Here is a 14,306-nt window from a genome sequence, read left to right as displayed (position 1 = left end):
ACCAGACAGCGCACTGAGGTAGGGGTCTGTTTGATATGTGCAGTGTGTTATATGTTGATACAAGCAGTCTTAAGAGACCTCAACCAACTGCACCAAGACATGACACGAGTCACAATCCTGTAGAGTGGACAAGCACCAGGTCTTTTCCAGCACTGTACCATAGTCACTGTACCATATAAAGCAACTATATCACCCAGGTTTGGACTTATATCATGAGTTACTCACACGTCTTGTCCCTGTTGTCTTCTGTCACTGTCTTCTTTTGTCTCCTTCAGACGTAATACACAACAGAAAAAATAGCAGAAACAAACACCAGACATAAAAGATTTATAAGTCTGTTTTTAGGGCTCCGTATTAAAGTCTCCTTCTGCTAAAAATGAACTTTTTCACCTTGTTAACATATCTATTTGGTTGTTTTTTTCTGTTTCTTTTCATTTGCTTTGTTTCTTTTTCATATAAGACTCAAAATCACTCATCAACACTATGACTGAGGATTACCGCTTCCTCCTCTGGTTGCTAAAATGGCAGACGAGACATATTCTGATTATGACTGTGATGGCATGAAATTAGAGTCTGTAAGCCTTCATGTCTCATGGAAAGATGTTAAACTACAACAGAAATAAATCCAGTTCATATGGAGATATTGCAATGACCTATCAAAAATAACAGAGAGAAATCTGGTCTGCAGTCTTCATTTTTTAGAAAGCTGTTTCACAGACATAAACAGCTTGGTTGTCTGATGAGTCAATTTCTTTTCATGTGTCCATGTGCTGGGGTAGATCACCCTCCCCCAGTTGAGGTTCTCTGCCGCGACTGTTAGTTCCTGCTGACCGGGGCAAAGCGATGCCTCCCCTGGAAGAAAATGCTCTCGTGTGGGCAGTCACTCATCACTCCCCTGCTCTTGAATTTGACACAAAAACAAGAAACGGCTGTGTTTGCCACTAAACTTGTTATGAAGGCTGATGTTATTCCAGGCAATTACCTGGAAGTCAACACAAGTTTGAGAGGAAAAAGGGTCGGTAAGTTTAGAAGTGTTTTCCTCTCTGTTTAACACTTCTTTACAATTCATGCTACTAGGGAAAAACTCACAAGCAACATCAGCAGACATGCTGCTGTTTGCCATTTCCCTGGGAAAACAAACTACATTTGTGTTCAAATTTAAAAAATCCTCCAGAGAAGCACACTTTTCACAGGGAAGCAGCTGCACAGAGGGTCAGACTCCTCACACAGCTGCCTTTTGAGTGATAAGTCTGGGGCAGACGGTCTCTCTTACCTTAGCAGAAAGTCATTGAGTCCTGCATGTCGCTGAAAATGAACTAAGTTCAAGCAGTTGCTGCCGCTGTGGAACACTCATGATTCTGACACTTAATGAGTGAGAGTTAGCAGCCCTGATCATTACTGCTGTTCGTTCTTCACAATATGAGAGCAGCAGAGTGAATTTTGCAGATATGGAGGAGGCTTTGAGAAAGTACTGAGAGGTGGAGATGTGGGTGGAGCTCATTACCATATTCATAGATATATGAATATGGATGAGGAAGAAGATGAAGAATCATGCATGTATTAAAGGAGACATATTCTGCCCTTCTTTTTTTTTTTTAACAAGTTGGCACAATTTCCTGTGGTCTTTTTAGAAAGTGTGTGACATGATTTGGTCAACATATCACTTCGCTTAAGGTCAGCAGCTGTCTTCTCAACCCTATTTTCACAGCAGTCCTTAGATCAGGCGGCTTGTCCTCACTATGGGAACTACTGAGAGAAGTCGAAGAGAAAAAAGTTTGCAACCATCAGTTTGACCAGGAGTCAAACCTTGGACAAGAAGGAGCTCCTGAAGAAGTTCCACCATCAAGGCTTAAACAGGATGTTGGTGAATAGTTAGTTTTGATTTTTCACTTCAACATGTGATCAGAGAGGGTTTTAATGAGAGAACAAACAATGCTGAATTCCATCTATTTTCTATTCCCACTTAATCCAAGTCAATATTTCTTACATACATGTGAGAATTCATAACTTGGATTAGGTAGTCTTGACTGCCACAGAAGGGTACAGGCATAGTCTCCTTTAACTACATATGTTTTTGTTTCAATTGTGTGCTACAAACCAGCTTTGACCTCTCCCATCTTTGCCTCCTGTCAGTCTCTCAGCTCACCAGAATCTGCCAGCACCAATGCTTCACACGCTGATCCAGGCTGACTCGATTAGCTGTCAGGGTTTGCTTGTCATGATTTTCTTCATGCTGTGTCCTCTGCAATCCCGCATGCAGGGGGTGGAGATTATTCCTCTCTAAAGGGATTCTTAGCTGAATCATGTCTTCCAAGGTATTATGCAACACTCTACTAGGATGGTCACATGGCCACAAGGCTCACCTGTGTTTAGACCAATCATCTGCGCCTTCTCTTTCCAAATCCCATTTTCTCATTCTGTGAAACAAATCCCGTCTTCAGATCATTAACAGACACCCCACTTACTTCTGAAGACACTGTTATGAGCATGAGGGAAAAATTTACAGAAAGATGTGGGAGCATGAAATTACACCAAGACGAGAAAGTGACTAATACTGGACAGACTGTGAATTGCCATGCTTATATACTGAGCTTACTTCCTATCTCCTTCCTGGTTAGACAGGTGCAACAGCTAATCATACTGCCCGTGTGTGGGTGAGCAGAAGTAAGCTGGGATTGCATCTCTGTTGACACCTCCGCAGAATCAGTGTGGAGCGAGGAGAGAAACACAGAAATGCAGACAGAGTGAATAGAAAGAGGAGGACAGAGGGAGGGAGAGAGAAGAGTGAAAGAGACCGAAGATATATTTGATTGTGTGGGTGTGTGAAGTATCAAGGCATGCATCATGATTGTGGCTTCTTCTTAGAGCAGCCGGACAAGTCACTGCCTCAGCAGGACGTTTTTTCCAAGTGTGTTATCTTCTACTTTGAAGCAGTGGGAGCTGTGAGTACAGACAGCGACAAAATGGAAACCAATTTTTTTCTGCTGCCTCAAGGATTTAATTAACTGGAAAAACAAAACACTTTAAATAACTAACGTGATGCCAAAAAATTATGTAAGGAAAACTATGATACCCCTGCACAGTCAATAACCAAGAATTTGAGTGAAGAATCTAACTGAGGTGAGTTTGACATCATTTGTGAAATTGTGTTGTTACATTAGGGTTTTTTTATTTTACGTGGGCTTGTGTTCTTTTACATGTGTGGTCTTGAATCTCTCTCCTTTAGGATTCTTTTAAATTTCATAGCATAAGAAAACACATTTGTGCCTCAATTATCCACTGTTTTGGGGTATTCCTTTTTTTTGCATTGGAGAAAAGATCCAAATTAGGGTTATGTAAAGGCTGGGGCGAGTCTGAGGAGTACATTAGGTTAATGAGGGTTCCTCACAAATAAGTACAAACGCGTATACATTTATGTGCGCACCGTTTTGTGTTTTCTATGATTTAAGGGTGCTGAACTCGACTTCTCAAAAGCCCAGTATGCAATGTAGCCAACCCACGCTGTTTCCCGTTTCCATGGAAACTATTACCCAGTGCTAAAAGCAGGTCTATTCTGTGCAGTGAGTGTGTGTTTTTGTGCATCTGAAAGATGAACATATTATGCAACAGGTTTATTGGATCTTAACAGAAGCTGGCTGCTGTTTCTATAGTCTGTTCTGAATCATGGGGAAGCTGCAACCACTAATATACAGTCATTTACCCCACATTCCCCTTCCTGCCTCCTCTATATTTCTCTTTATTACTTAATTTCTCTGTTTCTCCTCTCTTTGTTATTTTCTGTTTGTCTCTCAAAGATGGCCGTCAGCCCTATCATCATCTGCGTCCTGTCACTGATTGGCTATGGCTCATCCCATCCCTCCCCTCCTCCACCCCGGGGATGCAGTGTGGATGTGGAACCCCCCTACAGAGTGCTGTGTGACCTGGAGGCGGTCTGGGGTGTTGTTCTGGAGGCTGTGGCCTGCAGCGGTGGCCTCACCTCTCTAGTCCTCGCTGTGCTCCTGATAGTCAAGCTCCGCATTATTTCTGACCCCGCCAGGCGCTCTGGTCTGGGCCCTCTACTCCTTCTCCTTGGCACGCTCTTGGGGCTTTTTACTATCTCTCTGGCTTTCCTTGTGGGGAAGACCCAGGTGCTCTGTGTGGTACGCAGGGCCTTCTGGGGACCGCTTTTCGCTCTCTGCTTCTCGAGCTTGCTGGTGCAGGGTGTCAGGCTCAGGAGGCTGGTGGCTGGAAAGACGAGCCCATCAGGGAGCACCCTGGCAGCACTCGGTTTGGCCTTGGCTTTGGTTCAGGGGATAATCTCTGCTGAATGGGTTCTGCTGACTGTAGTCAGAGAGGGTCACCCAGCCTGTGAATATCCACCTTTAGACTTTGCTCTGACCTGCAGCTACACTCTTGGCTTGCTCCTCATAGCCATGGGTCTCTCTCTTGGGGTGGTGCTATGTGGCGGAGACCTGGCAGGAGATGGAGGCGATGGCAGTGAAGATGACAGAGAAGGGGAGAGTGAAAAACGAAGATGGAAGTGTAACGCCATCTGGGTCTTTTTGTCCAGTCTGGCATCAGCATTGCTATGGGTAGCTTGGTTGGGCTTTTATCTTTATGGCAGCCAAACATTGAGGGTAAAGGGGAGCAGGGATAGGGCAGGTGGAGGAAAAAAGGACCTGAAAGTGTTGGATGAGCCGGCGCTGGCTGTGGCCTTGGTAATTCAGGGCTGGATTCTGCTGCTGTTCCATGCAATTCCAGAGTCTCACCTATGTCTGAGGAACCCTCCACAATCCAACACGGATGATTTCTTCGACACCAGTAACACTTCTTCTGCACCACACTTTGGAGATGAGCTCCCTGCACATACTCACCAACCCTTCCAAGAAAACCAGGCCTTTTCAATGGAGGAGCGCAGTGCAAGTAGGCCTATGTGATGTGTGTGTGTGTGTGTGTGTGTGTGTGTATGCATGATTATGGAATGCAGAGTAAAACAAATCTTAATTTCATTTGTAAGTCAGAACTAATATCATAATGTTTTCAACATATTAAGTTGAGACAAAATATTCTTGGCATTTAAGTTCAGTGTTGCTAGGCAACGGGCAACATAAAAGGGGCACCACACTCTAAAAATGGTGAGTGTCTCTACTTCATATGTCAAGCAGAAGTATGGAAATGGAACAGATAACAAAAATAACTTTTATAATGCCTGCCATTGTCAAATCAACACTGCGATCATGACTAAGCTCTGTCTTGAGTATGTCAGGTAATCTGATGTTGTGTTATCTGCAACAGACTTCACTGGTGACCGGGAAGTCTTCACTTCCGGTCACTTCCGGGAAGTCTTCACTCTCCCCTTCTCTAAAGTGCAGAGGAGTGCTCTAATAATTTAACTGAATTACATTTCAAATCTTCAGTTACAGTCAAGTGAAGAAGAAAGTGCATCCTCTTTTAATTCTAATGTTTAACAAAATTAAAAAAAAAGAATATATAAATCACTACCCTTGCAAGGTTTGAAAATTGGGTAATCCCAACCTCAGATGGAAAACAATTTATGACATATTACATCGTGTCATAATTCACTGAACAAAACTAACTTGAAATGTGTGTCAAAAGCAAAATGTGAAAAACTAAGTACATCCCATAATTCAAAAGGTGTTGATGTAATGTGTTTTCCCTGTCATTATCATACAGATTATCATACAAATTAAAACAACATGGTGGAGGAATTTTGGCCCACTCTTCTTTACAACATTGCTTCAGCTAATTGAGGTTTGCAGCATTTCTTTATGCACAGCTCTCTTGATGTCCCACCACAGCATTTTAATTGGGTTTAACCATGAACCAAAGTGTCTTGTTAGTGCAAAACAAGCCCAAATCATAGGCCCTCCACCACCGTGCTTGACAGTTGGTATGAGGTGTTTGTGCTGATATGCTGTGTTTGGTTTTCTCCAAACGTGCTGCTGTGCATTATGCGCAAACATCTCCACTTTGGTCTGGTCTGTCCAAAAGACATTGTTCCAGAAGTCTTGTGGTTTGTTCAGATGAAACTTTACAAACCTAAGCTGTGCTGCCATCTTATTTTTAGTGAGAAGATGCTTTTCTCTTGTAACCTTTCCAAACAAGCCATACTTCAGTCTTTTTCTAATCGTGAACTTTAACCTTTAACATGCTACCTGAGGCCTGTAGAGTCTGAGATGTAGCTTGGGTTTTGACCTTGGGGTGAACTTGCTGGGATGTCCTCTCCTGGGAAGACTGACAGCTGTCCTGAATGTTTTCCACTTGTGAATAATCTTTCTCTCTGTAGAATTATTGACTCCAAATAGTTTGGAAATGGCCTTATAACCCTTCCCAGATTGATGGGCAGCAACAATTGCTTCTCTAAGATCATTGCTGATGTCTTTCCTCCTTGGCATTGTGTTAACACGCACCTGAATGTTTCAGAACAGCAAACTGCTGTTATAGATGTGATAACACATAATTTATGGCTGCTACTTACCCGCTAAATACTTATGGGAGCAGTCAGGGTGTACTTGTTTTTTCCCACACTGTTTCTGCATTTTGGCTTAGTTTTCAATCAGTAAATAATCAAATAATCATGTGATATAATACGTGTTGTTGTTAAATGGAGATTGCATTCATCTGATTTTAAGATCTAATAAGGACTTGATTATTTAGATTTAAAAAAATCATCCTTAAACCTAAAACCTTAGAAGTAACATAGGATATACTCTCTCTTACACATGGCTGTAAGTCATTTTAACCTTTAATTTGAAACATTTAAGCACAAATGTATAAAAACGATGGATTGATAAAACTAACATGACTTTAATTAATTATATAAATGTATTATTAAGAAGATAAATAATTAAAATGCATTTCTAAATAGAATTACAAATGCAGTTTAATTCAAATGAATAAACCACCCTGAACACTAGATAGGCTTGTTTACTGAAAGCGTGGCTACCATTTAGCTCCTTATCCAAAAGCCAGTTACACCTCATGAAATGCCTGATTATCCACCCGGCTGCTCGACAGGGAGAATCATGAGTCATTTCACTTTGATTGCTCTATTTCTATTTGAAGCCAGATGCGCAGATGAAGAGCTAAGATTTGATGAACCAGGAAAAACAAAGAATGAAGGCAGCAGAAGCAAACATACAAACTTCACTGTATGGCTGATGATAACAGGTCACATTGAGAAGAAAGTCATATCACAAGCTTTACACAAGACTCAAAAGGATTTATATAGTTTGGGTTTATGGATCTGTTGGTTCCCCTAACAGATGATGTACCATACGTTACACTTAGAACTCCCCCCGTCTGTCATATCAAATTGTAGTAATATTTTTTCAACTACTGTCGAGACAAGCTTATTCATCTCAAGTAGACTAATGTTTATCCTCCCCACATCTAACAAAACCACAAAACTTAACAAAAATTAGTGATTCTTTTCAGCAGGATGACAAAAAGAAACCTCACTAAGCACTACAGCCATGCGTGCAGGTTTGTCAAATCCCCAGATTTAACCGAAAGAGGCACCGAACAGCTGACACGAAGTATTCTTCACATGAATTTTCACAAGTCAGTTGGTATCTGAAGATAAATTAAACATTTAAGTAATTAAGTAAAGGCATATACAATCTTGTTCATTTTTAACTTGTTGTCAGCAACCTGTTAAAAATTGTAACAGAATATGTTTATCACCAAAGTCTTTTCCCTTTCTTACTTGATATAAGATTTCAGCTGCTTATCAGTTAAATACCTTCTTTTTTTAAAAAAAAGTGCTTTGTAATGTTTTGAAGGGGTTTGGACTGCAGACAGGACAGTTTACCACATGGACTCTTTCGTGACAGAGCCATCCTCTTGTAATACATGCAGAATGTGGTTTAACATCGTTTTGCTGAAATAAGCACAAAAAAGGGAAAAACATGTCGCCATTCCTTGGATTTTAAAGTCTTTCTCCCACCATTGATTTTAAGCCATAAAAACAACTCTCTGTTCTTCACATTATACAGTATATCTAGATGTTATTTTACATAAAATTACTCACCTCATGCCATAAAATGGCAAAGATGTAGAGTAATTCTATTATTTTGCTTCATTTAGGTGCTGTTTACACATACCCGGGTATTTTGATAAACGCATATTTTCTAACCTTCGTTTGCAAAAAAAAACTAGGTGCACACAGCCCCGTTTTTAAAAAAAAACACGTCTACATTGATCTGCATAAATACGCTATCAAGAGCTGTTAAATTACGCCAAGCCTGACGGTGGCAGTGTTAGAACAATGAGAATTCCACACAAGCCAATCAGAAGCCTAATAGAGAACCGCTGACAGGAAGAACTTCCGGATCCTTTTCAAGAAGAAAATATGGCGCCAGGCTCATGTGTGTGGACTGATAGCGAGACTGAGCTACTTTTACACGTTGCGCTGGACTATAAAACTGCTAAAGCCGTGAAAAATGTCTTTGTTGTTCAATACATTGTATGACTGCAATTTTCAAAATCACACAAGCGAGTATAGCTCTCAACAACAGAAATGCTGCTAGTACCTCCATGCTTGCCAGATAAACAATGGACGGAGAGAATGGCGTTTTCACGCTAGCATCCTGCCAACATGGCGGATAGGGGCGGGGCTCTGTACTATGACGACAACTCCTCATTCCATTCCCAAAACTCCGTTTTTGTCTCTTTCAACCAGTTTACACACAAACGCTAAACGGAGTTTTTAAAAAATCTCCACTTTTGCTGGAGTTTTTTTTTAGCTTCGTTTTCGGAGGAAAAAACTCCGTTTGTGTGTAAACGAAAGGCACAAACGAAGGGAAAGGTCTTCGTTTATCAAAATACCCGGGTATGTGTAAACAGCACCTTAGTGTTTTAAAACAAACGACTCCCTCTGCCACCTCAACACAACCCCATCAACATATTAAAGGTGGGGTCTGTGATGTTTTCTGGAGCATTTTTTATCATATTGTCTGAAAACCTCCTCACGACCCCATTGTACCCACTAAAATAGAATGTTTGGAAAAAAAACGAAATATTTTAGTCCATTGTAGAGGCTGTAGCAAGAGGAAATGTCTGACCAATAGAAGTAATGATGAGAGTTACTTCTATTGGATTCTGACACGCCAATCAACCGTCAGCCCCCCTCCCCCCTCCCCCCTGCGCGTTCACAGACTCGTGACTCGTTCATGTGTTTTGAAGGCATGGTTTCGAGGGGTGGGCTGAAGGGAGAGGCAAGGTTGTGTATTTTCAAAAATATAGCTTGCAGGAACCGTTTTTCCAAGATCTCAGACCCCACCTTTAAGTTCAAGAGAAATCTTTTGAGAGAAAGAGTTTTGTAACCCTGTGATATTTGAGTGAAAGGCTGCTATATTGACTCTGTGTTCAATATCACTATGCTCCCACAAATGAACAAAAACATGCAAAACAGAAGTATTGAAATAACTAAACTACAGAACCAAAATTGTATATTTTTTCTCCTGCAGTTGTATTAGTTCAGCCTAGTCTCATGGAAAATCTAGACACAGTCAGGTATCAGAAAACTATATATTCATGTTGACAAAGACAAAACCTGTTTTCTGCCATTCCTTCCTAGACAATAGTTAATGAAGCCGTTAAGTTGCAGTCATTATTAATTTTTTAGCAATAAATAAGCCTATAATACTGTACTTTTTTCATTCTTTTATTTGGGTGATCTTTGTTTACTTTTTGTGCCTCCTAATGATAGAAGAGGTATGATTTAATGTCACATCTGTTAGCTTGAATTACACCTGTAACTTGTGTGTGTGCATGTGTGTTTTGCATTGATTGATCCGTCAGCCCTTCGAAGCGGACCGTACCACAGCAACCATGGGACTGCCCGTCCTGGCATCGCCTTCAGAGGTCATGTCTACCAACCCACCGAAATGGCTTTAGTCATGAATGGTGGTACAGTAAGTATGACAGAAATACACACTCTGGAAGTTTGAGAGTCTCTAAATCAGTAAATAAGTGATTGCACCTTCTCAATATTCTTTTTATCCGTTGCAGATGCCCACCGCCCCAATTAACTACACTGGGCGAAGATTATGGTAACGGGGAGCAAGTCGTCAACAGGATACACTCCATTTGTGGTGAATTAGAAGAATTTCCCGTTGCCTAAGAAGCAGAAAGTATTTTAATGTGTTTGTGTTTCTGCGCACATTTATAACTTTTACATTTTAAAAACAAACGTATAGTATTTTTGATTACCTTTACTTGGATGCCTCCTTACTTGCAGACTTGAAGTAAAATCACAACAGATGGAAGAGAAAGCTGAAAAGCTAAGTGACAATTATTACTGTGCATTACTCCGATCAGCACATGCATTTCAAGATGTAAACAACGTGATGAACACATAAGGAATGCTGATGTCATTTAAAATATGACTTATATTAGTATTGAAGGAGAGGACCATGAGAAAGTTGAGCTACAAAGAGGATTTCCAATTAGTGAAGTAAACACAAGCAGCCGTATTACGTATTTGGCTTTGCTCATCAGTGATGTTACTTCATAAAACTGCTCTTTCCTTAAACTCAGTCTTTAGGATTTTAATGTAAATTACCAGCACATACCAACAAAGCTTGCTTGTCCTCTGTATTCCGGGGTTTCTCATAGTGATTTTCGATCTATCTTTATTCCAGTATCAGTGCTGCTGATCAGTTTGGCAAATTTTCCTATATGTGTTCACAATAAATGCCATACATTCAGCAGAGGTTGGAATATCAGATGGCTTCAAAGGGTGAATTAAAGGTCCACACCTCGTGGACAGTCTTTGAATAAGCATATGTTAAGCCATTTAATACTGCAATACTATTTCTGCCGTGTTTACTGTAGGGATTTTTTCACTTTATCAGTGAAGTTCAGAGTTGTGAAATTCAAGATTGTTTGAGTTGCATGTCAAAGCACAGTTAAGAGGTAAAGCATTTGATCAAAATGTCAGTGTTTTCTATATTTTTCAAATATGTGTTTGTGTTTATATATATCTATACAGTGCCTTGTCAAAGTATTCGCCCCCCTTGAACTTTTCAACCTTTTGCCACATTTCAGGGTTCAAACATAAAGATATAAAATTAAATTTTTTTGTGAAGAATCAACGAGTGGAACACAATCGTGAAGTGGAATGAAATTTATTGGATGTGTCTTTAACAAATAAAAAACTGAAAAGTGGGGCGTGCAATATTACCCCCCTTGCGTTAATACTTTGTAGCGCCGCCTTTTGCTGCAATTACAGCTGCAAGTCGCTTGGGGTATGTCTCTATCAGTTTCGCACATCAGAAACTGAAATTCTTGACCATTCTTCCTTGCAAAACAGCTCGAGCTCAGTGAGGTTGGATGGAGAGCGTTTGTGAACAGCAGTCTTCAGCTCTTTCCACAGTTTAGATTGGATTCAGGTCTGGACTTTGACTTGGCCATTCCAACACCTGGATGCGTTTATTTGTGAACCATTCCATTGTAGATTTGGCTTTATGTTTTGGATCATTGTCTTGTTGGAAGATAAATCTCCGTCCCAGTCTCAGGTCTCTTGCAGACTCCAACAGGTTTTCTTCCAGAATGGTCCTGTATTTGGCCCCATCCATCTTCCCATCAATTTTGACCATCTTCCCTGTCCCTGCTGATGAAAAGCAGGCCCAAGCCATGATGCTGCCACCACCATGTTTGACAGTGGGGATGGTGTGTTCAGGGTGATGAGCTTGTGATGATCGTTTTGCATTGTGGCCAAACAGTTCGATTTTGGTTTCATCTGATCAGAGCACCTTCTTCCACATGTTTGGTGTGTCTCCCAGGTGGCTTGTGGCAAACTTTAAACAAGACTTTTTATGGATATCTTTGAGAAATGGCTTTCTTCTTGCCCATAAAGGGCCAGATTTGTGCAGTGAACAACTGATTGTTGTCCTATGGACAGACTCTCCCACCTCAGCTGTAGATCTCTGCAGTTCATCCAGAGTGATCATGGGCCTCTTGGCTGCATCTCTGATCAGTCTTCTCCTTGTTCGAGATGAAAGTTTAGAGGGACAGCCGGGTCTTGGTAGACTTGAAGTGGTCTGATACTCCTTCCATTTCAATATGATTGCTTGCACAGTGCTCCTTGGAATGTTTAAAGCTTGGGAAATCTTTTTTATCCAAATCCGGCTTTAAACTTCTCCACAACAGTAACTCGGACCTGCCTGGTGTGTTCCTTGGTCTTCATGATGCTCTCTGCGCTTTGAACAGAACCCCGAGACTATCACAGAGCAGGTGCATTTATACGGAGACTTGATTACACACAGGTGGATTCATCAGTCATTTGGGACAACATTGGATTTTTCAGAGATCCTCTGAAAGTAAGGGGGCCGAATAATATTGCACGCCCCACTTTTCAGTTTTTTATTTGTTAAAAAAGTTTGACACATCCAATATATTTCATTCCACTTCACGATTGTGTCCCACTTGTTGTTGATTCTTCACAAAAAATTTAAATTTTATACCTTTATGTTTGAAGCCTGAAATGTGGCAAAAGGTTGAAAAGTTCAAAGGGGCCGAATACTTTCGCAAGGCACTGTATTTATATATATATAAATATATATATATATATATATATTGAGGGAAATTAGCAGCTGCAGATTTGAGTTTCAAAGTTTAGTCTTCACATTGACCACAGCGTTCAACAAAACAGTCTCACCCCTTTCATGCCAACCCAGTAAAAAGGGCCTCATAGTCCGAAAAACTTTAATTTAAACGTGTAAGAGCTGAGCTAACCCTAGCTGTTGAAAACACGTCAGATGACTCCAGAGCGCTGAATAAACAGCCTGTGTTCACACTGTTTTGCTACAACAACTAGCTCCAAGGTGTTTCACTCATCTTTTTTAAAGGTCATCCTGGATTGAGTCATGCTGCTGATCCGACAGTGACCACATTTACATGCACAGCAAAATTCTGATAAGAAACTAATTGGGAGTCTGAATAAGACACTGCAACGAAAAACAGACTTTTCTGAGCACTTTAACCTGAATAATTCATATTTAGGATTTCATCATTGAGATTTGTCGTATTATCTAGACAAGTAACACATCCGGATAGCACTACTAAGTCCTACCAAAGTTTATCATGTGATATACACTGATGCTCTTAAAATATATAATTTTGACTTGTACAAATGCACATTTAGTCAAACATTAAACAACACATTTTACAAACAAGATACTTTATGTGTAAACTGCTATATACAGTTTAAGAAATGTATCACAGGTAGCTACAACAATTTCACAGGAACAGTCTGTCGATGGCACATGTCCATGTTTCCACATTTACTAAGCCTGGACAAGCTTCCAGGCTTGTTTTCATTGACCAGGTGGCTTTTTGTCACATGATCTGGCAACAACAATTCAGACGGAGTCCAGAGCAGGGCTGGAAGGCTGTGGTTAAAAGAAGGCACACTTCTGGTATGCAGGCGGAAACCCTAGGAAGACGATGCTCTGTCTTTTGAGGGATGTGAATTATACCGACAGCTTCAAATAAGCGCAGTTATTGTGGTGAAGTAGGGGACATAAACTGGGAGTTAGTCATTAACCATTAACCTAACTATCCTCTGTAGGAAAATGAGGCGAATATTCAATCTGCAACTCATGTAAACAGCATAATCGGAATATAAAAGCGTCAAGAATCAGAATTTTGCTGTGCACATACACATGGCAGCATCCTAAAGACAATGGTAAGAAAAAAGTATGTGAACCCTTTGGAATTACCTGAATACCTTATTAGAGGCCATACTGTCCACAAACTATGTTTTATGTGTTTGTTGAACACACGCATTCAACAATCACAGTCAAAAACAGCAGGAAATTAGAGCAAATAGCCAACTGAACATCTATTGACAGAAATGATCTCAAACAAGCACCTCAGTCTGAAATTTAGGAGGAATTTTGGACTATTTTATCTGAACTGCATAGAAGGGGACGGTAGATTTAATTGGTTCACTTGAGATCAATCATTAAATCTTTTGAGTTGATCACAAGTGAGAAATTTGATGTTTTTTAAACATTTTATAGGCATCTATCACTTGGTCTTTAAACATTCAGTCTAGATTAAAATAAAACGAGGCATTTAGTCTTAACTGAAGTGATAATTGAACCAGTGCATTTTCAGAAGGCAATATGGCATTTGTTGCCCTGAGTGGTAGTACACTGGATGACTTGTGGCCATCTGTTCTCATCTCTTACACAACAAAATAAGTTATTGATTGCCACTTGAACTCAACATGAGGCAAAGGAACTAAGGACACAATGTTAGAATATATCTCAAAGGGAAAATCCTACAAACCCAAA

The 14,306-nt window shown here is 40.4% G+C and overlaps 1 protein-coding gene across 2 annotated transcripts; it reads left to right on the top strand.

The window, feature by feature from the left end:
* The first annotated feature begins 2,634 nt into the window (after window positions 1-2,634).
* On the top strand, window positions 2,635-12,460 carry gprc5bb (G protein-coupled receptor, class C, group 5, member Bb). 2 transcript variants are annotated; one of them, XM_075463558.1, is made up of 5 exons: window positions 2,635-3,120; window positions 3,795-4,902; window positions 9,805-9,917; window positions 10,015-10,097; window positions 10,244-12,460. In XM_075463558.1, the coding sequence occupies exons 2-4, from the start codon at window positions 3,795-3,797 to the stop codon at window positions 10,057-10,059; spliced, it is 1,266 nt and encodes a 421-aa protein (XP_075319673.1). In that variant the 5' UTR covers window positions 2,635-3,120; the 3' UTR covers window positions 10,060-10,097; window positions 10,244-12,460. The 2 variants fall into 2 exon arrangements, with proteins under 2 accessions (XP_075319673.1, XP_075319672.1); XM_075463557.1 differs by having other exon boundaries at window positions 10,015-12,460.
* Window positions 12,461-14,306: the final 1,846 nt, after the last annotated feature.

Source organism: Odontesthes bonariensis, chromosome 4, assembly GCF_027942865.1.
Source record: "Odontesthes bonariensis isolate fOdoBon6 chromosome 4, fOdoBon6.hap1, whole genome shotgun sequence".
NCBI classification, from domain to species: Eukaryota; Metazoa; Chordata; class Actinopteri; order Atheriniformes; family Atherinopsidae; genus Odontesthes; species Odontesthes bonariensis.
This window is presented reverse-complemented; position numbering and strand designations above follow the sequence as displayed.